This window comes from Urocitellus parryii, chromosome 1 (assembly GCF_045843805.1).
Source record: "Urocitellus parryii isolate mUroPar1 chromosome 1, mUroPar1.hap1, whole genome shotgun sequence".
NCBI lineage: Eukaryota > Metazoa > Chordata > Mammalia > Rodentia > Sciuridae > Urocitellus > Urocitellus parryii.
In genome coordinates this window covers 225,439,388-225,462,324 of record NC_135531.1, presented here as the reverse complement: position 1 = coordinate 225,462,324, position 22,937 = coordinate 225,439,388, and the positions used below count along the sequence as shown (strand labels likewise).

At 36.7% G+C, this 22,937-nt stretch overlaps 1 protein-coding gene across 2 annotated transcripts in view; it reads right to left on the bottom strand.

Moving 5' to 3' along the window:
- Positions 1-9,072: 9,072 nt before the first annotated feature.
- The window catches only part of Pdk1 (pyruvate dehydrogenase kinase 1), a 39,378-nt gene continuing 25,513 nt past the window's right edge, over positions 9,073-22,937 (bottom strand). For both annotated transcript variants that reach the window (XM_026389515.2, XM_026389517.2), the window contains 3 exons: positions 20,675-20,785; positions 17,382-17,495; positions 9,073-15,355 (listed from right to left, as the gene is read on the bottom strand). In XM_026389515.2, coding sequence (XP_026245300.1) covers positions 15,215-15,355; positions 17,382-17,495; positions 20,675-20,785 — 366 coding nt within the window. In that variant the 3' untranslated portion in view covers positions 9,073-15,214. The remainder of the gene's footprint in view (positions 15,356-17,381; positions 17,496-20,674; positions 20,786-22,937) is intronic.

Genomic DNA, 22,937 nt, shown 5'->3' with positions numbered 1-22,937 from the left:
AAAGAAATATGGATTCCTTTTTGTGGTGGATACTATGGCACTTCCTCCAGGCTCCTCATTAGGGCGAAGGCATCTACTCCCTGCTTCTGGAATCCATAATTGCTGTAGGCAGGCATGGGGCGCACTCCTGGAATCCCATCTGTTCGGGAGGCAAGAGGATCACAAATTCTTATCCAGCCTGGGCTATTTAGTGAGACCAGGCCTCAAAGTTAAAATTAAAAGAATTGTTGGGGTGCAGCTTAGTGCTGTAGCACTTACCTGGCATGTGTGAAGTCCTGGGTTTGATCCACACTACCAAATAAATAAAATGAGGTTCACATAATTGTTTCACTCAAAATTCTGCCCCTCTCAGGGGTGACCTGTATTCACGGACTGAAGCAGGAATAAAGTGGCCCAGCCCTCTCACCTCAACTCAGAACACCTTGGAAGTGCCATTTCAGCTCCAAAAGTCCCAGAAGGATTTGGTGGATCCTCAGTTGCAGCCACACAGCAAGAAGCTTCCGGTTCCTCCCAATCCAGGAAGCTTTGGGCTCCACCAATCCTGCCTTCATCCCTTCCTTCCAGGTGTAGCTCTGAGAATGTTCCCAACAAGGATCGTAACTCAGTTCTCTACTTCCTTCTGCTGCTAGGGAATGTATTCTCATTCCGCACGCCTGGGCCTCAAACTTGAGAATTCTTCATTCTGCTTCAAGCCTAACTTTTCAAGATGTAGAGATAAATTAATCTACCGTTTTTCTTCACTCATCTTTGGCTTCAATTCTTTTTTTTTAATATTTATTTTTTGTAGTTGTAGTTGGACACAATAACTATTTTATTTATTTATATGTGGTACTCAGGATTGAACCCAGGGCCTTGCATGTGCCTTTATTTTATTTGTTCATTTTTATGTGGTGCTGAGGATTGAATTCAGTACCTCATACATGCTAGGCAAGTGCTCTGCCACTGAGCTACAGCCCCAGCCCCAATATTTTTGTTTTGTTCTGTTTTAGATGCACAATGACATCAGTGTCCTAAGCCAGTTGGTAGAGACCCCTTTGCAAGTCCGATCTAAGTGGTCCAGTACTTTTCATTATTGAAGACTTGGAAGCCTCTGCTAAAATGCATTTAGAAAGAGTCTCATTTAGTGTCCCCTTCAATGGCAATAACCTAAAGAGCTATCATCGAGTAAGTGCTTAAATCATAGCATATCTGTTATAATGGAAAATTTTATAGTCCCTAAAAGTATTGTGGATGATATCTGGGTACTGACATGAAAAATGTTATTGCAAGAAAAAGAACAAGATGTTGTAGCATACTGATAGGCAAACAGGTTTTTATATCTTTATTTTTTTATTAATTATTTTTTTGTGGTGCTGGGGAGCAAACCCAGGGCTTCGTGATAGACAAGCACTCTACCACTGAACTCTACCCCTAGCTCAGTGTTTTTATTTTTAAAAGAATATGTGATATGTGTTTGGTATATTGACATTTGTGTATACATACATTTATATATATATATATATATATATATATATATATACACACACACACACACACACATACATATATATGTATATATATACACACACACATGAGTGTATATATACATACACATATGTTTATGGATGTTTAGAAAATGTCAGGAATAGTGCATAGACGTATTAAGAGTCATTATGGGCCTGGCACAGTGGTGCACATCTGTAATCCCAGTGGCTTGGGAGGCTGAGGCAGGAGGATCGCTAGTTCAAAGTCAGCCTCAGCAACTTAGTGAGGCACTAAGCAACTCAGTGAGACCCTGTCTCTAAATAAAATACAAAATAGGGCTGGGGATGTGGCTCAGAGGTTGGTGCCCTGAATTCAATTCCCAGTACAAAAAAAAAAAAAAAAAGAGTCATTATGTCTGAGGAGAGGAATTATGAAGTTGAGGGGTTCAGAGGGGAAGTATTTCTATTTAATACTCTAAAGTATTACTTGACTAAAAAAAGAACCCCAAGCATTATTTTTATGCATAATTGATTTTTTATTTCAAAAACTGTTCATATGATTGTTAAGATGATTTTTAGCAGTATTCTGCTTCTATATAGTTTTCTTGTTTGTTTATTTGGTACCAGGAATGGAACTCAGGGGTACTCAACCACTAAGTCACATCCCCAGCCCTATTTATTTTATTTTGAGACAGGGTCTCACTGAGTTTCTTAGGGCCTAGATAAGTTGCTGAGGCTGGCATTGAACTCTCAATCCTCCTGCCTCAGCCTCCAGAGCTGCTGGATTATAAGCATGCACCATTCATTGCACCTGTCTCTATGCAGTATCAATGGCAAAAAAGGGGGGTGAAAATTTTTAAATTATTAGTATTATTTTTGCCACTGAAGACTGAACCCCATGTCTCACACATGCTAGGCAAATGCTCTAGCTCTGGGCATTATGACTGAGCTCTACCACCAGCCCCTAAATTTTGTTTTAGTGGCTGAACAATTTAAACTGCTATGTGGTGACCAGCATGGCTATTAATTCAGAAACCAGATGTGGCAATGAGGGGATGAAGAAAAGATAGACACACGTAGAGAAAAACCTGGGGACAGGTGAGTAGCCAAGCCCCAATGAGGCTTGACTGACACTAGAGCTAGCTCAGCATGTTTATTATATAGGTTTTAACATCAGAAGGCTATTTATGAGAGAGTTTTAGCAAAGCAGGCCGTCTGAAAGATGCAGAGAAACTTGAAAGACGTTGAGGTCATCTTGTTATGCCCAGAATTCTCTACCCCTGGGAATTGGTGTCTGAATCCAAGGTTCCAACTGTTAAGAGTCCCAAGCCTTTGCACGTAGCCACCTCTGCCTGGTGTTAACTTTAGCAACTGGAACATCTCACTTGCACTTTTGCATAGACAGCTCCCAGCACAAACACAGCCATGAGGAAATCAGAGACCATGGTTCCAATGGTCTCTCGCTCTCCACAGGCTGCTGTTTTACAAGTCAGGATTTTTTATTCCTTAAAAAAGCATAAAATGTTGGATATACTTTCAATGAACAAATTAGCAATTAGCAATATTTTTTTCTAACAGAAAAATAAGTATTATAACATTATATGCTATAAGCATATGGTATAAAACCATATCCACAAAATTATATTCAAAAGAAAGTCTAAATAGCTATTCAAGTGTTCCTGTCACTTTTGTGTGCTAATACTTGTAAAAAGACATGTCATAAGGCACAAGATTTATGAAAAATTAATAGAATTTAAAGTTCAGAAAATTTTATCTATAACCTCAATTTTAATGAAAAATTTCTTTAAATGTTTTTGAACTAGAAATAAATTATTATTAGACATCTTTAGTTGGTAGGTGTTCCATAGAAGCATGATTTTAAAACTACCTTTCTTGCAGGAGTCTGAATAGGAGACAACCCAGTAAGAAAGTCATTGGCAGCCAGAAAGGTCCAATAAGGATTTTATTTGAATTTGCCTTCTCCAGCATTTTCTTTCCTTTCTTTCTATCGTCACCACCACCACCATCATCATCATCATCATCAGGCTGGCTGTATCAATAGTTGTTGAAATACTAGAAAAAATTCCATTTTGTTGAGAAATTCCTGGCAAGAACTGATATGATAATATATATTTCACTGACACAGTAAGAAAACATCAACAAGTAACCAGCTCCACATCTAAACGCTGCATGGGTTCGAGCCCAGGGGAGCTGCAAAAGATCTGTAACACAAATATTCAGACATCAGTGTCCTCTGTTTACAAATATAGACCAACTATAATGAACCAAGCCCAAACCCTTATATTTGAGTCTGCTTTTACTAATAAGTCCTGAAATTGATAAGGCAGTTGCTAAGTGGATGTCTGGTTGCAAACTGGTCAACAACATCAGAAATGTCGTCAGCTAATTTTGGATTAACCACAGATGCTGGCTGCAGCATGTTATTGCTTCTCAGCTTAGGTCCCCAGTGTCACCAGCAGTGTGGTTGTAACTCCACTAGCTTGTCTTTCAAACCATTCCCAGGGAGCAGTCCACTCAGTTAAGATCATACCAATAAGTGACATCTTTTAGGTTTAATATTCAGTGGGGAGTACTGTATATTTAAGGGAACATGGAGTTTGAGTCAGTGTATTTGTTTTTTTGCAGTGGGAAAGACTCTCTCAACAGCTTTCCCTCTAACCTCATAATTGTCTCTGTTTGTGTCACACACACATGATGGAACCAATTTTCCGGCCATCCACAAGCCTATTACTCACCATGGATCTTTTGACTTGGTTTTTAATGGAGGAACAATGATGCTACTATGCTCTTCGATGCTTTGGATATGAACTCTGATCAGTGATTCTCCATTGTCTTTGTCAGCTATTTTGCTGCTGTGACTAAAAGATCTGACTAGAACAATTACAGAAGAGGAAAAGTTTATTTGAGGGCTCATGGTTTCAGAGGTCCTAGTCCACAGAAGGCCAGCTCCATTACTTAGGACTCAAGGGGAGGCTGAACAACATGGCAGAAGAGTATGGCGGAGGGAAGCAGCTCACATGATGATCAGAAACCAGAGGGAACAACTCCACTCACCAGATACAAAGCCAAAGCCACACCCCAATGAACCACTTCCTCCAGCCACACCCCACCTATCTCCAGTTATCCCTGTTAACACTGTAATCGGGTAATTAATTCACAGATTGGGTTAAGGCTCTCATAACCTAATCATTTCTTCTGTGAGCCTTCTTACATTGTCTCACATGTGAGTTTTTGGGGGACATCTCACATCCAAACCACAACATCCATTGTCCTCTGAGCCATGAAGTTAACATAAGTAATAACTAATATCTTCTCCAACAGTTATTTATTAATTTTGGTACCAGGATTGAACTCAGGGGCACTCCACCACTGAGCCACATCCCCGACCCTATTTTGCATTTTAGAGACAGGGTCTCTAAATAAATGGGTTCGAGCCCAGGGTTGCGTAGCCCACTGAGTTGCTTAGTGCCTGCTTTTGCTGAGGCTGGCTTTGAACTTGAGATCCTCCTGCCTCAGCCTCCTGAGCTGCTGGGATTACAGGCATGCGCCACTGCACCCAGCTTCTCCAGCAGTTTTTAAGAAATCCTGGAGATGTGCTGCCCAGGAATTCTCCTTTGGGCTCTAAGGAGCGCAGATGAGCTCACACACTCCATTTATTGGTGACTTTGACATCTGCTTCAACTTTCAAGTCAAGGCCACACCTTACCAGGATAGCCCCCCAAGCTAAAGACTAACCCAGAGAAGGATTCCTGCCATTTCCTGTCATTCCTGCACTGAGTGGTTGTCCCCACTAGCAATCTTTACTCAAGACTCCTGTTATTAAGACTGGCAGATCATCATCATCTCTGAGGCTCTCCCTGCTCAGTACTGCTTCTTCCCCAGTTCATCTCCACATTTTGTCCTAGTTCCCCAATCAATCTTTTACACTATCTCAGCATGTGTTTCCCAGAGGATTCAGCTGCCACAACTTTTCTGTATCCTAGGCTCTTATGAAAATACTAGTCAGTAACACTTGATTTTTACTGACAGGCATATAGGGTACCTATATGGGTAAAGTCCACTACAGAGAAAAACAATCAGGACATCTTCAAATTTGAACTTTAGGTTGTTAGTGTTGTTTGGATTTAGAAGAACACAAAAATATACCCATCACCTTAGGACTTGAATTTGAGAAATTTATCCATAGCTTGAAAATGCTTTTCTTTTTTTTTTAATTAACTTATTTATTGCAGTAATCAATGTAGAAAATCTCATGACATCCTTGGTTTATGATACTAATACTAATGGCTATTATTTATTGAGTATTTACTATATACCAGGAAATGTGCTAAGCATTTTACGTAAATTATCTCATTTAGTTCTAGAGGGTTATGTCTAAACAATATTAATTCATGAATTAGTTAATTGCTGTTAAGAGTTTCAGCATGAGCCAGGAAGTGCATTAGCGCTGGATTTGGAAATTGCTATCTTGGCTATATAATAAATGTATTCATTCAAATGTTAATGTATAAAGGTGGATCTTGGGAACAGAAATGGAATAGTGCTTATAAATTTATGTCAGTAAGATATATGCCATACAAGTAAATGTGAACGTTCCAACTACACTATATATTTATAAAAACATTCTTTTCTCTATGATAAAACACCTTTTAAAATTATGGTTTTGATAATCACGATACAGTTAATCTATATTCGATTTACATAATTTCCATCCATGTATTGCTTTTAAAATCTGACCCATTACTTCATAAAATGAGATGCAGAAAACATTATTCTTATATCAGGGAGTATCAAGGATGGGAAAAGTTGCCATAGAATAGAATCAGTCCTACTTGATTGCCAAGTGGGGACCCCTAGCTATTTTTAATAGAATTGGATTTTGTCAAATGCTTTCTCTCTGTCAATTCATACTATCACATGATTTTTCCTCTTTAGCCTGTTCACATGGTAGGTTACATTGATATTTTTTGAATGTTAAACCACCGGCTCTGCTTGTATGGAATAAAGCACTCTTGGCTATGATAGGTATTTATTGTTTTATTTGACTCTTTAATATTTTATTAAGGATTTTTACATCTAAGTTCATGAGAAATACTGATCTTTAATTTTCCTTTCCTTTTTTTTTTTTTTAACTTCCTTTGGTTTTAGAATCAGGATACTAGTAATAATTCTTTAGTGAAACTGGGTCTGAATTTTTGTGAGTGTGTGTTTTCAAGTTACAAATTAAATTTCTTTAATGGTGAAAGGACTATGCACATTGTTTCATTGTGGTTCGGTTTTGGTATTTTGAGATTTTCCTCCTTATTTTTAAAATATATTTATTTTTTAGTTGTAGTTGAACACAATATCTTTATTTTATTTATTTATTTTTATGTGGTGCTGAGGATCGAACCCAGGGCCTCACAAGAGCTAGGTGAGCACTCTACCACTGAGCCACAATCTCAGCCCTTCCTCCCTATTTTTAAGGGAAATAGGAAAACATTAATGAGAGGGACACAAAAAAAAAATGAAGATCTTACTAATAATTTGAGAGAAAATTCATAGAAAGCAGTTTTTATGTTTAAGATTTGACTATTAACTCATTAATCATAAATCTACACCCATAGCATGCAGTGTAGATGGGCTTTTTTTTTTTAACCTGTCACCCTAATTTCAGGTTTTTTTTTTTTCTCTATATGCTACCTAAATTCCAAGCCCAACAACCAAGTATTTTACTTGAAATCATACCTGAGTCTAAAAAAAATAAAATCTTCCTCTGCTATGAAAATAATGCTTTATATATGTTTGCCTTGTGTGTGCGCGTGCTGCGGGTGGACCTTGCACATGCTAAGCATGCACTCTCCACTGAGTTGCCCCCAGCCTGTGCTTGCTATTTTTATGGCAACCTGTTTTACTCAGGGTCCAAGAAGGAAAACGGGTTAAGAATTTCAAGTAAGCTTGAGAAGAATATTTACAGTAAACAGGGATGAGAGGTGGGAGGGAAAGGGAGTGAGAAGGGAAATTGCATGGAAATGGAAGGCGATCCTCAGGGTTATACAAAATGTCATATAAGAGGTAAGGAGGGGTAAGTCAAGAGAATACAAATGGAAGACATGATTTACAGTAGAAGGGGTAGAGAGAGAAAAGGGGAGGGGAGGGGAGGGGAGGGATAGTAGACAATAGGACAGACAGCAGAATACATCAGACACTAGAAAGGCAATATGTCAATCAATGGAAGGGTAACTGATGTGATACAGCAATTTGTATACGGGGTAAAAGCGGGAGTTCATAATCCACTTGAATCAAACCGTGTAATATGATGTATTAAGAACTATGTAATGTTATGAACGACCAATTAAAAAAATAAATAAATCAAAAAAAAAGAGCTTTGTAATGTTGTGAACAACCAATAAAAAAAAAAAAAGAAAAAAGAAAAAAAAAAAAAAAAAGAATTTCAAGTAGAGGGAAGTTGATACAGGGAATTGATTACACAGATGATAGAAACTGAATAAGCAATAAACATGATTATGAGGTAACTCACAGACTAATAACCTCAGGAAAAAAACTTCTCCAGAAGGAAGACATCACACTACAAAAACTGCATACAAGGGAGAGCCTTATGGGCCCTGTGCTCAGAGATTTGAAGGGGGTGTCATGGATGGAGGTTTCTAAACACATTGGATACCTGTTGGTTTCTCCAATGACACAACAGACGTGACTTGGAAAAGACAAATCTAGCAGAGCCACTTCTGAATAGCGTAAACCTAAAATAATACATTAAATATTTCACAGCAAAGGACATAGACAAATAAGAAATAATTCAGTTGAAAGCTGCAAATTAAAAGTGAGTGCTTATCATGACTTTTACTCAGCATCAGGAGACTGAGGTTAGCATAGGGCCTACTCAAATTTGTTAATGGATAATTCAGTTTACTTTTGGGGCAATGTGCCAATACAAACAGCAGGATAGTCCTGCCAATAAAGATGAGCATCTAACAAAACACACTGCCCATTTTATAAACTTTATATCCAGGGATGTTTCCTTTGATTTTTTTTTTTTTTTGGGGGGAGGGGGCATTGTTCAGAATCTAGTGTAGTAGGCATCTCTGCACCGGCAGCAGCAATACTTAGATCACAATTAATCAAATTCAGTTCACTTAGTGCTGAGAAAAAATAATTGAAAAAAGAATACAATCTTATTTCCTTTTGTCAATGCCAAACAGAAATGCAGAGAAGAATCTCCAGTAAATTAACTTTTATTTGAGAATGAAGAGTAGGATTACAGTTCAGTAGACATGCACAGGCTGGAGAGTCCTCTGGTAGATCCAGAGTTAAAAGTAAAAGTTGGGGATTTCCTTAGGACAGAAAAATCCAGTTATGAAGAAAGCACATTGGGACTTTCAGTGCTTGGTTGATCTGGTGAGCTCTGATTGGGGGACAGTAGCATTTACCATGTAAATTTAGTCTTAAGTTCATAGATGGAAGTTCTGTGGACAGTTGCTAAGAAAAAAACATATATAGTCTTAAAGATAAGGCAGGCTGTTTTTCTGGATGATCCTGGCAGAGCAGTTCCTGAAATAATCTTCTGTGACCTGAGCACTTTTGTCCCCCTCCCCCCCATGGCCTTCTCAGCACTATTTTAAGATGGGTATGACAAGAATGTTTTTACTTGTGTGCTCAATTGACACACCCTTACAGTAAATAAAATTTTAGATTGGGTTTAATATGATACAGTCATGCATGGCTTAACAATGGAAATGATTCTAAGAAATGAGACTAGGTGATTTTATCAGATTGACTAAGATGACTACAGTGTCTCCAGGTTATATCATCTTTTGGGGTCACATTGACTGGAACATTGTTATTTGCACACGACTTCTTTAGAGACAAAGGTCCAATGTTTACACTGAAAAGGAATAAAAGCTGTTTTTTACCTTGATTTAAAGGTACTTGATCAAGCACCACTAGGTTCCCCCTTCAAAGACAGAGAAGCTCCCATTTGGATGTTTTCCGTTATCACTTAAGAATCATCTCTGGAAGCTCCAAGTGTCCTTGTCATAGCATTCACACACAGCACTGTCCTGACTTTCTGAATTGAAATCAAATGTTGGTCATTTGCTGACATAGTGCTAATCCAACTTTCTATGGCAAAGATGTAATGGACCCGAACCAATCAGACAATTCCAGTACATCTGCCTTACGTTTGGCCAACACTATTTAAAGCTTACTGTAATGCCCAACAGAGACCTGTGTGAGTGAAGCACTTGTAATTACAACTAAACCATTCTCATAATAATAAATACTGAATTTACTGTCTTCATTGAGGTGATCATGATTTTCTACTTTAATCTGAAGCATGATAAGTTATACAATTTTTAGATACTGAAACATCCTTGCATCCCTGGGAAGTACCTGCCTTGGTGCATGACACATTATTTCTTATAGACTATTACACTCAATGCACCAACATTTTATCGGCAATTTTTCCATATATGTTCATAAATGAGATTGGTCTATAAATTAATTTTTCATTCTGTCCTTGTTCCATTTTAGATTTATGGCTAATGGTTAGGTGGCTTCCTTGCCTTTCTATTCCCTAAGAACTTCTACATGACAGAAATTATCTGTTCACTGATATTTTTCCAGAATTTGCCCTTTAAACTTTCTTTTGATGAGGTGGAATTGTGATTACTAATTCCATTTTCTTACTGGCTTTTGGTTGTTTTAGACTGCCAAGATCTTAGCTGAACTTTGGTAACACTGGTTTTTCTAGAAATGGATCCATTTCTTTTTCTTATACTTCCAAAAAACTTTGTTAACAAGTTTTATAGTATTCTCACAATTATTTAAAATCTGTATTTATAATTGTGTCTCTTTAAAAAAAAATCTAAATACTGTTCACTTGGGTCTTTTTTCTTTCCTTGTTAGGACTTTGTCTGAAATATCCTTCTGATGAAGCTCACAAAGCTCAAGGGGCATCACCAGCTCCTTGCTGCTTCGGCTGTGGCTTCTCCTGGCCCGTCATGGGGACTGTTTGCTTCCTCATTTCTTTGTACTTTAAAATATACCCACAGCTTTAGTAGTGCTATTTTGCTACACCTCCAAGTTCTCTTTAGTCTATATTTTATCCTTTCACTACATTTCCTTATGTTGGTTATTATCCATGCTGATTCACTTTTGCTTAAAATATCATTTTGAGAATGGACACAATGTTAAATTATCATTATGCATTTGCCAGATTTACAACTATAAGTGCCTACTGTACAGTGGGCATTAGACATACAGATAGTAAAAAGATAAAAAGAAATGATTCATATTAAATCAGATGTTTTCATACTGTAAATATAAAAATGATTATTCTCCTCTCCTACTGTATTTCACAATTACAGACGAACCATAGAGTATGATTACAGAAGAATCATTTTTGAAGTAAAGTTTTAGACACATAATTTCATACAAATATTTTCATACAGTACTGTAATTGGTCACTTTTTTTTTTTTGCACCAGGAATTGAACCCAGCTGCACTCAACCACTGAGCCATATCCCCATCCTTTTTTTTTTTTTTTGTATTTTATTTAGAGACAGAGTCTCACTGAGTTGTTTAGGGCCTCCTTAAATTGCTGAAGCTGGCTTTGAGCTCACAATCCTCCCGCCTCAGCCTCCCAAGCCACTGGGATTACAGGCATGCATCACCACTCCTGGCTTGGTAATTGGATTTTTAGACAGTTCTGTAATGGCAATCCCATGATGAGAAATCTAAGAAACCTGAGTTAAACTTTACAAATGTCCTGGACTCATAAGCTGTTTCCTAAAAGGACTTTTCAGTAGTTTTAATTAATTGTAATTAGCAACATTCCAATCACAACTACAAAATTTCTGACAATATTCTCTGTGACAACTACAGGCAGTGTGCTTCTGGACTCTCAGAAAATAATTCCTGAAGGAAGACAACTCTCACATGGGAGTTTACCTTACTGGAGCAAAACCAGTATATTTTTGCTCAAGAATGTTTGACTTAAAAAAGTAAAAACTAGCCGTCGCTATTCCCTAACAGCCTTTTCAAGTTAACAAAAAGGGTAAATTAAAGTTTTGCATCCAAAACTGGCAATTTTGCCTTCTGGTCTTAAAAACCTATAGTTAATAACTGCTGAAGAAATGTGAAGATTCCAGAAAAAAGTAGGTAGTATATTTAATTCTTCTTTTCAAACATATAAATTGGATAAATGACACAATAGTTTCAGAATGCCAGAACTAGGGCAGGGATGTAGCTCAGTGTAGAGTGCTTTGCATAGCATGCATAAGGCCTGGGGTTCAACCTTAAGCACCAGGAAAAAAATAAAAAGGAATGCCAGAACTAAGCAAACTAGTGGTGTGTTCCTACATGCAAAAAAATCCTTCACATGTCATTAATCATATTATTTTTCAAGTGTATGGGATCTGACTGTAAGAAAATTAATTCCTAAAGCCTGAAGTTAATCATACATGATGAAAAGTTCCTCCAGCAAAAGCAGTGCTTGCCAACCACTTAACTCAACCCTGATTATCCATCTTTTGAAGCTTCACATTATGTACAATTAAAGGTATAAACTGAAATTGGTTGACTGACTTGGTTTCCTCTGATTAGCCATTCACAAAACCACAGTGAGACCATAAAACTAATTGTTTCCTCTCTGGAGTTCCATTATGGAACTTACTGGTTTCAACATTGAAGAGAAATCGTGGTTCCTATATTCTATCAATGAGGAATAGGATCTGTCTTTGACTAGGAAGTTTAGTTCTGATATTCAACTGGTATAAGTACAAGGTAGTGCTGGTTAAATTAAGACCTTTCCTATAATTACTTACACTGTGAAAGTTATTCAAATTTCAAATTTATTTGTAGCTTTCAAAATCACACAACAGATCTCCATTTAAGCAATAAGTCAGTCACCTGTGGTAAGTTTGGATAATGAAAAATCTAAAAAAACTCAAACCAGACACACTTCTCTTACTTTCTCCATGACAATATACACTGGAAATCTAAATTCCAATAGTTCTCCTATTGAAAATAGTGAGATTTAGTACAAGCCACTTCACTATGATTTTTTTAAATGTTTACAGAATATTGAGCCTCCATGGAAGAGAACCCTATTTAAAAGACATGATTATATTTTTAAAAATCTAAATTAACTCAGTTTATTTCCAAAATAAGAGTTGATCCATGTTTTCAGTTTATCACCACACAGAAAACATTGTGTAAAATAATATGGTAGACTTTCACTTAAATATTTTTATGTAAAAACCTCACAGTACAGGAAGAGATCACTATTAGGTATGAAGACATCAAAAGCCTGCCAGGATATTAAGTAGAGGGCAGAATAGTTCTGTTATCTCATCCTAAAAACTGTTGGCACATTCATTAACTGCCCAGGTTATAAAAATTACTTTGTATCTACTTCCTGACCTTCAATATATTTTTATATCCACGCTGCATAACATTAATGCTGGTAGACAAAATAGCTCATTTTAAGAATCTAAAAACCTTTCAGGTAGCTCAATGATTTAAAACCAACTAGGAAAAAAACTCTCCCAAAATATTTTTTGTATGCAATTTTCTGTCTATTACCACAATAACAGTAAAAAAGCTGTGTACCTTTAAAAGAAGCAAAAGGAAAGTAATTTCACTTTCCTTTGAAAACACAATTTCTTAGCTCTTAAATAGAGAAAAACTAATTTTCGTGGGGAAGGGAAAAATATTTCCGAAGTAAAAATATCAAGTTTATGTTAGTTGTACAAATGTCTCATTTAGGAAAGAAAGTGAATATTTTAATTCAAAGGATTCTAAAATATTCATTACAAGAAAAAATTAATTTAAAGCTAAAAAACTGTAATACGTCATGCATTAACACATCCTATTGCTTCTTATAAAACCCTTGATTAAAGAACAGTAGATTAGGTAAGGTATCTATTTTTCCAATATTTGGTCAGATTAGCTAAATCCTGACAAAGACAAGTCCTCTGGGTCTCAGGACCCTCATCTTTTAAATGAGGGCACTGGACTAACTGCCCTTTAACACCCCTCCCAATCCACAAATTTATGTAATTAGTTTCTGACAGGTTCAAGAAAGTCTATTTTGTGCTGTGTGACTTGGCTTTTTAAAAAACATCATTCATATTTATAGGACATAATGTGATAATTTGACACATGTATAAGACATGTAGAATTGTCAATCTCACATAATCCTTTTAAGAATGAGGTGTTTCAACTCAATATACTCTGCAGATAATAAACACTCTCCATTTAAGTAATGAAGCTATGCTTAAATATTTAAATTTTTACTTCAAAATTTATGTTCAATGTATTTCCTTGTTCCCTTAAAAGAAGGTGAGATACAAACTTCAAAGACTCCTGGACCCACCAATGGGGCGATCCATGGGGACAACTTGGGCTCTGGTTCTAATTCTGTGTGATTCTGAATCACTGTGAGTGAAAACCAGGATGATAACACCTGCACTACAGCTCTTCGTTTAAAGACCAATAAAGTTATAATGAAGCATTTGTAAATTACAAATTACCACACAAATGCAATGGATTGCTGTAAGAAGCCCAAACTGATTTTCCTCAAAATCTGGATTTTAGAAAATATACATATTTTTTGTAATCACTTAAACAAACTAAAAACAAGGTAACCCACTGGTTACCTGACTATTCTCCTACAGTCCTTCTCTTCTGTGTCTCATCATACTCCTAACTACACCAGACCTGAGATTCAATGTCTCTCCTAAAGTCTAGAAATCTGACCTTCAAATAAGTGGAAACCCAAATCTAAAGATCTGTTACTTTAGCAAATCTAGCATCACCACTACTCACCCTGAAAGAGTGGTTCTAAACAGGCCAGGCATCAGACTCATCTGGAAGTGTGTGATCCCTGGGCTCCAGCCCTAGAGGTTCTGATTCAATATGTGTGGAATAGGACCCAGAAAAACTCTACTGTTTTCAAAAAGCTCCCCCAGGTAATCTCAACAACTAATTAGTTCAGTTTTGGGGACTCACTGCTTTACCCTCAATTTATTTTCTATAATTTTAGTACCTGCTAGTTTTGTTTTTAATATAAAAATTTTCCTTACATTAATCCTAAGCATACTCAGGACATACTACCCCTGATCTTGGCTTAGATTCACAGGGAACCAGTCATTACAATCCATTATAATAAAACAATCAATTAACTTCTGAGCTAAGACAATGGATGCAGATGCTATGGTGGCTGTGACTACATTGACAACTATGTTCTGCTTTACCTATAGTTGGGCACTGAAAAACTTGAAGACCATCTTATTGTGACTACTCAATAAAGAATGGCAGAACTCCTCCAAATAACAGAAAGATGACTAACCAGCTAATGAATATTATTCAAAAAATGTTTCTAGTAGACATAAATGTAAAGTATTTCTTTAAAAAACTACACAGCTTCCTGTGAGAAATCAAGACTTCCACACTTCTGAAGTCCACCATAAGAAGAAAGTTGACCATAACTATAACTGTTTAAAAATACGTTCAGTTAACTGTGAAAATATATGTGTAAAATAGGTATAATTTTATCCTTAGGAGATTTAATAGGCACAAATGGAATTCAGTTTCCATTTATTCTACCCAATGAGTTAACTGTGAAAATGACACATGAAGTATTTGGTATAATGTAGTTGTGAACACCATCCCTTCCGAATGTAACACAAAAACCACACTGGACTTTCCCAGCGTCTCAAGCGCCCTTAGGCACTGCGGAACGTGGTCATGTCCTTTGGCTCTCTGCTGGGGACACACCAGTCATCAGCTTCATGGTTGGTGTTGTAATGCTTCCAGGCAGCTTTGTTATACACGGGGAGTCTCTCAATCGATTCTGTTGACAGAGCCTGAAAAAAAAGCAGAAACTCTTAAGTCTGGCATTTTTTGAGAACTCATTAGTTGAGAAAACATAGAACAGCAAAAAACTTACTATAAATTCAATAGAACTCAACTGTTAATCATAATACCACCACATATTTTGCTTTATGTATGTATACATTTTAAAGTGTACATATTGGAAACAGGTTGTTTACTAAAACTGTGGCACCAATCAATGTGCATATTGATTGAGACTGTTGTTTTCAAGGTCGCCTGGAAGCTGCTGGATTCAAATTTTACACAAGTAGATGCTTCTTACAAAACACAAGCCAGACCAGAAGTTGGCTACTTGAAAAAGTCAGTTAACTGCAAAACCAAAAAAAACTTGATACACATACCTTAATATGTACTTTAATATATGTACATAGATTTAGTGAGATCTATTTTAGTTAATACTGAAGAAATATTTTTTCAGTACAGTCACTGTACAATAAAAAATTTATCATAACATTATCAATAAATATAAAACTATGTCTAGGGCATTTTGGCTTCTGCAAGAACAATTCTTCGTCCTGGGTTTGGTCTTGTGTTTTCTTCTGCCATTAAAGCCACCAATTTCAATCACACCACATGTGATTTCTGCATCATGCTTAATTTAAAGTTTTGCTATATCATTACCATCAATTCACTGTTCTACTTCAGCTTCATGTAAACCACTGGAACCTGAGATAAATGGCATTCTTGCTATTTTCTTCAAGTTAGGATTTTTTAAAAATTTCAAATTCAGGGTGCCAGCAACCCTTAAGATGTAGAAAATAATGAACTAGAAATTTCACCCTGAGTGCAAACTAAGGTTTTTGATATTGATGATTTTAATGATTTAGTAAGATTTACTATCTTCTATTTTTTCCCCAAAAATGGAACTAAAAACCTTTTACCTATATGTTTATTTTTCTCACATAACTTCTTCTGCATTTCCTATAAAATAGGTGCCATCTAGTGGCCATAAAAGCAACTAGAATCACCAAATAATTAGGCACCAACAGCCTGCTGCTTAACCAGTGCTTTTTTTGTTTTGTACTGGGGATTGAACCCAGGAGCACTTTACTACTAAGCTTTATTTCCAGTTATTTTTATTTTTATTTTGAGTCAAGGTCCAAATTGCTTAGGGCCTTACTAAATTGCTGAGACTGGTCTTGAACTTGCAATCCTCTTGCCTCCCACTTCCCAAGATACTGGAATTATAGGCATGAGCCACCATGTTCAGTGCTATTTAACTAGTGATGCATCTCTGTGCTTCTGCATACCCCAGTAAAATCTACTGAAACTTCTATAAGCACATCTAACACCCAAGGCCAGTAAGCCAAGCACTACTGTTCTGCCAGATAAGCAATATATGCTCAACCAAGAGTCGCCAACGCTTATTCCAAATCTGTTTATGCAATTACATCTGTCATTGTAAAATTTAATCAAATATTACATTAACAACATGCAAAAAACAGGGGAGGATGTCTTTAAAAACTAAGATACAAGCTTTGGAAAGATTTGCGAAGGAAAGGCACATAAAAATTTTGGTCAACTTGGAGTCAGATGCTATCTTTAAAGGACTGCATAGAAATCCAAAAAGATTCTGCCATTGGTTGTTTCCTTGTTTAAAGAAACCAAAACGATGAACCAAAAGTATAGCCTGGCAAGAAAGACAATGTGACACTCCAATCTGCAGACTCTATGCAAAGAAAAGGCCCTGGAAGTGTGTCAAAAGATAGGTGGATCAATAGGTTATATGTTGAAATCAGTGCTGTGTGACATATAACTTCAGTTTTCCCTCCTTTAACCCAGTTTTTTCCTGTTAACAAGCACAGTCCTGATCGTGACAAATAAGAATGCTTGTGTCCCCAGAGACCAGGGGATCAACTGTCAAATGGATGACATCCCATGTAAATGTTTTTTTGTACTTTAACAGCATGAGGTAAAATAAAATTTCATTACATTTAAATGTTGGCACCTTTTTTAAACTCCAAAGAAATATTAAATCAAGAAGATTATAGTTATTACCTTAATATAAATAACTGCATCTGTCCCATATCCCTCTAAGGAATACAGCTTTAAGTCTCCTTGAAAGTACTGTGCATAAAGACGTGATATGGGCAATCCATAACCAAAACCGGCCTGTTTGATGAGAAAAACAAAATTCTATTCAGAAAGCCACATACTGAAATACTTTTCTAATTAAAATAAACACCACTGAGTACCCCAGGGCTAGCAGAACGTGTACCTGACAGATTGGTTAGTATGTAGGTATTAATTAATTAATTAAGCTGAAGCTTAGCTGAGTACTACATTAGCTGATCCCCTCTGGTTATTTAAAACTTGTTGTTCTTTTTATAAAATGACTTATGGAGGTCTGGAAAATCATATTTGCTTTTCTTTGCTAGGCTCCTCTAGGGTACTCAAAAACTGCTTTTGGCAAGACTACGTAAAACTCATTATCTTTTGAAAAGCAGAAGAAAAGCCTTACTAGACATATCTCATGATTCCACACCATGAATTTCCAGCCTGTATTCTAAACCTGGAGATCATCTGTAATAGGTCTACTTTCTTAAATCTCACTGACAGGTCACTTCCTTATTTAAAAACTTCACCTCCTACCATCCCCACTCACTGCCTTAGAGATAAAAAGGCAAGCTTCTAACAAGGGCTTTCAAGGCCCTTAAGGAGATGCGCTTCCCACTTTCCCATCCAGCAGAACCACATCTCCTTATGTTATTTCAATGTTTACTTCTGTGTCTGTTCATCCTATTCCCAGTATCTGTACTGGCCTCCAATAAATCCTACTAATAACTCTTGTCATATAACATAAAATCCTTGGATGTAGGTAAAACAGTTTTTGTTACTGAATATCATGTTCAGTGACATTCCATAGGGTGTGTTAATTAAAAGTTTATGTGGACTCAGGAATCAGAGTGCTGTTAACAAATTCAGGCTCTGGCTTCTACATTTTCTAGCAACTATTAGTTGACTTTTCTAACCAGAACTGTTAGAAATTTGCACACTTATCTCTGCTCTGGGAGGCTGACCTAAAGAGATTATGTCAATGGAGGCCTGTGCCCTTTGCTTCCAGAAAGTCCTGTCACTGGGAAACCCAGCAGGGGGTCTGAGGGAGAAAAGGAAGGGTATTCCTTTCCCTGGTTCCTTCCGTGTGAGGGGCCTTGGGTAGGATGCTTCTCCTCCAGAGTCAAGAGAGGCTCTGCAACTCTCCCCACTTCTGGGTTCTGCTAACTGCATCTTTCAGTTCTTTTGATCCACAGTGGTGACAGTTTTATAATAAAGAAGGCCTATTTACAAAGAGACTAATCATATAAGCATGAGTTAGGATGTATAGGAACCCGCTTCCTTGTAAATAATCCTTCTGTGAATTATCATGAGTGAGCTACATGTCTCTGCTATTGGGATCCTGGCTGATATGATAATTGGTTCCAGAAGTGGCCCCAAGAAAACACACCAGTAGATAGCTTAGGCTCCTAGGGTACCTGACCCACTTTATCACTGCTTCTCCACTGATTACACCTGAGGATTCATGGGGTGTCTCTCATGAACAGTTAAGAGAAGAAAACCAGCATGGGCCTAGCCCTGATGGATCTAAGCAGTATGCTTGTACCAGTCCATAGTGGGCTGCCCTGCACTGTAACCCTTATGGAAGTAAGAGAGGGCCTGAAAGACAGAAATCCCAACAGCATGGTCAGGGGCAAAAAGGCTGGCTGGCTGGCTTGTCATGGACTCAGAAAGAACAAAATTCTTAACTGATAAGCTGGCCTGGCAGCTTATCAGTTCCCTGAATGGGCTTATGGTATGAAGTTGTTCTGTCCATGCAAATGCCCACTAGCAGGCATTCCTGTGGAGGAAGCTCTCCAAAATCAGTGAACAAGAACGTTACCCGTGTTTATACGACAACCTTTCTCCAGCTAGCACCCCCCACCCCTACCCCATGCTTGCTGATTGGGTCCATGACAAAGTATGAAGGCAGCAGGAGGGAGGCTCCATAAGAGTCTAATAAACAGTCTTGCCTGTCCAAGGCTGCAGAGACACAGAGGGACGTCTGCCCTTTGTCAAGCCTCCCATTTCCAAAAAAATCCACATAAATCATGAACCAATACTTGCATGTTATTTATTATGTGCCAGGCACTATAGAAAGCATTTTTTACATATATTAATTCACTTAATCTCACAATTAACTCCATTTTCAAGCTGGGAAAACTGGGCATTATAAGTTCAATAAATGGTTCCCAAAAGGTCACACTTCTGGGCTGTGGTTAGGATGTACAGGAACCCAGTTTCCTTGTAAATAATCCTTCTGTGAATTATCATAATGAGTGAGCTACATGTCTCTGCTGTTGGGATCCTGGCTGATACGATAATTGGTTCCAGAAGTGGACCCAAGAAGTCAGGAACCAGAGTCTGCACCTATTCACTATGCCATGCTCCACAGAAATTCTACAATATCTGCCTACTTCCTTCTTCAAGTTAGAATTCTAGGACATCTGTTTATCGTCTACATTTGACACTTGATATATGGGAGCAACATCTCAGGTGGAGAAGCAAGTTCCTTAAGATCATTTCAATTTGGCAAGATGCAAACTATTTTACTATATAGTCACAGAATATCTGCTGTGTAACAAGTAAAACTATTAGAATTAAGTCCTTCTGGTAATTTCCTAGGAAAGGTCTAAAATAGGTCCTTCTTATACATTACAGCCTGATGCTAATATATATGCCAGAGATGTGTCAAAGCCTGGGATAAGAGAATTCTTCTAGAATTACAGAATATTTGGCAAAGTGCTGTTTTGGGGGCCTAAGATCAATAAAAACAGCATTAAAATAATTATAATTTAGGCCTATCACACTGGTGATTAAACAGATCAGAATTTCAGTCTTATTTTTAAGTCTAGAATATGAGCTCTTTTTAATTATAGATATTTGAGGAAAAAAATCAACATTACAGATTAAATCTGTTGATCAAATACTATTAAAACCAGTAATTTATTTTTCACATTAGAAATAGTATATCAAAATATGGTTTATCATATAGAAATCTGCTATTATATTACTATCAAGCCTGGCAACAAGAACTTCAAAATAATAATCTGTCCTTCATCAATTTCAATTTAAAAAAAAAAATCAGTATTCCAGAAGACTGTCTGTTCAAATTTAGAGAAAGGTGTTTGTTTTAAGAGCTCCCCTTCTTCCCTGTGGAGCACCCTATACCATTTGTTTAACTGGTTTATCCAGCAGTCAGAGGCTGCCAGAGGCAATTCACAAAACTACATTTCATTCATTTCTGGGTCACATACCAGGGGCGCTGCGCGGGAAGTCTCCACACGAGGCCGGGGTGCAGTTGAATACATGTAGTTGAAGAGTCTGTCAATTTTCCTCAAAGGAACACCACCTCCTCGGTCACTCATCTAAGATAAGAAAGGATCATTCTCTATGACCAAGTCTCATCAACAGCAAAATAACAACACAGACACAGTGTCACAGTTTAACTGCTGGTAGAAGACTACTGCTTTTGAAAATGAATACCACATAGTCCAAGCTGCAAACAGCATTTCCCTCATGGTGTAGCTAACATAACAACTTCTCTACTATGTGAAATTCTAATATATAATTCATCACTGTGGTTGTACATATTTCCTGAAGTCTCACTATCAGAATTGGGCACAAGCTAAACCCATCCTGAATTAACAATCAAGTTGTTATTCCTTTCTGGTAGGCAGTAGAATAACTAGGATCAAATTAGAAATGCAAGTACACTTTAATCCAACAATGACACTTCCAGAAATTCATCCTAAGAAAATAAACAGAAAAGTATGAGAACATCCATCACAGCTTCGAGTAGCTAAGACTGGACAGCAACCTAAAGAGAGGATTAGTTAAGTAAAGAACATTCTAAAATAGCCATCTAAATGTTCCATATAACTAGTTGTACTGGCATGAGAGAAGTCTACAGAATATTGTTAGGCAGCAACGAGCAAGATAGGAAATAGTAATAATAAATCTAAATTTTGTAAAACTTATTTCATAACAAAGGCCTAAAATTATATATAATCTTTGCTTTGGAGAAGTTGATTTTCTTCTTTTTTGTTTTTAATTCTGAATTTTTTTCATGATTACTTTTATTATATTTTTTTAAAAGTACAATTTTCATTTTATAGGGAAAAAAACAAAAGTACCTCATTGTGGTCACATCTAAAAGCAGTTTTATAAAACAGGACACTGGATAATTTTCTGGTGAGTTGTAAGGTACATGGGTCTTTATATTATTCATATGTCATTTTCAACTCAAATAATCACATCATAGACTGAACTGAGTAAGTTATTTACACATTATTTTTACTGTTTTCCTTTACAGTTAATATGGACTCATTTTCTCAGCTGCAGTACAGATTATATTTTAATCTACTATGGCTACTTTCCTTTGTCACAAAATTAGAATTGATTCTATTACCTACCATGTTAATGTACAAATAAGCTTTTAACATATGTATATAATTAATATATTTATAAAGTTTAGTTGAGTTCTAGTTCAGTTTTCAATCATTTAAAATCTTTACAGTATGCGGATACTATTTTAAAATAGAAATTATATAGCTATTTTAATTTAATTTAATTCTATTTTATTTTGTGATGCTAGGAATCAAACCCAGGGCCTTGAACAAGCTAGATAAGCACTTTACAGCCCTATTTTAATCTTTAAGTAAAATAAAATAAAATCTGATTTGAAATATCATTTGAAGATCTACCTCTAATATATCTAAAACTAATTATAGTATAAAAGTAGATAAAGATTTTATTAAGAACTTGTTTATAGCATTATGGTTGAAATTGTTCTTGGCTATGAATTCAAAGTCTTGTAAAGTGACTTATTTTAGTAAGATGAACAGAGAGCTCTGGGTATTTTCAGAAGTCCATTAATTTGTTTTATTTGTGCTTTAATGCAATGTTCTGCTGCATATTTTCTGGTAACATAAGTAAGGAATGTTGGTGTTCTGTAAATATTAAGTAAGTAAACAACATATTAGAATAGACATTAAGATAAAAAGGTAGACTTGAATAAATATTTCCTGCTTTTCCTTAATTAACCTCTGGTCAGAGAGACTGCAACAATGTGGCAGGTAAAAAACAAGCTGTCAGCTGCCTGACAGCACCACAGGAGCTGAGCATTAAGGACAGTGGATTGTGACAAGCAGCATTTCCAAGTGGGGAAAGGGGCAAACTAAGCCACAGGAACTTTAAAAGTACACACCTGCAATCCTAGCTACTCACAAGACTAAGGAAAGAGGATTCCGAGTTTGAGGCCAGCCTGGGCAACTTAGTGAGACCCTGTCTCAAAATAAGACTGGAAATGGGCTGGGGATGTAGCTCAGTGGTAGTGTCCCTGGGTTCAATCCCTCATATCACAAAGTAAAATAAAATAAAATAATAATAATAATAAATAATTTGGAGAAGAAACATCTAGAATGTAAATTAAGCCTTTGTCAAGAAAGGGACAATGAAAGAGGTAAGTGACCCAATAGGAAGGCTGATGATGAAAAACTTGCCAATTATTTTGGAAGT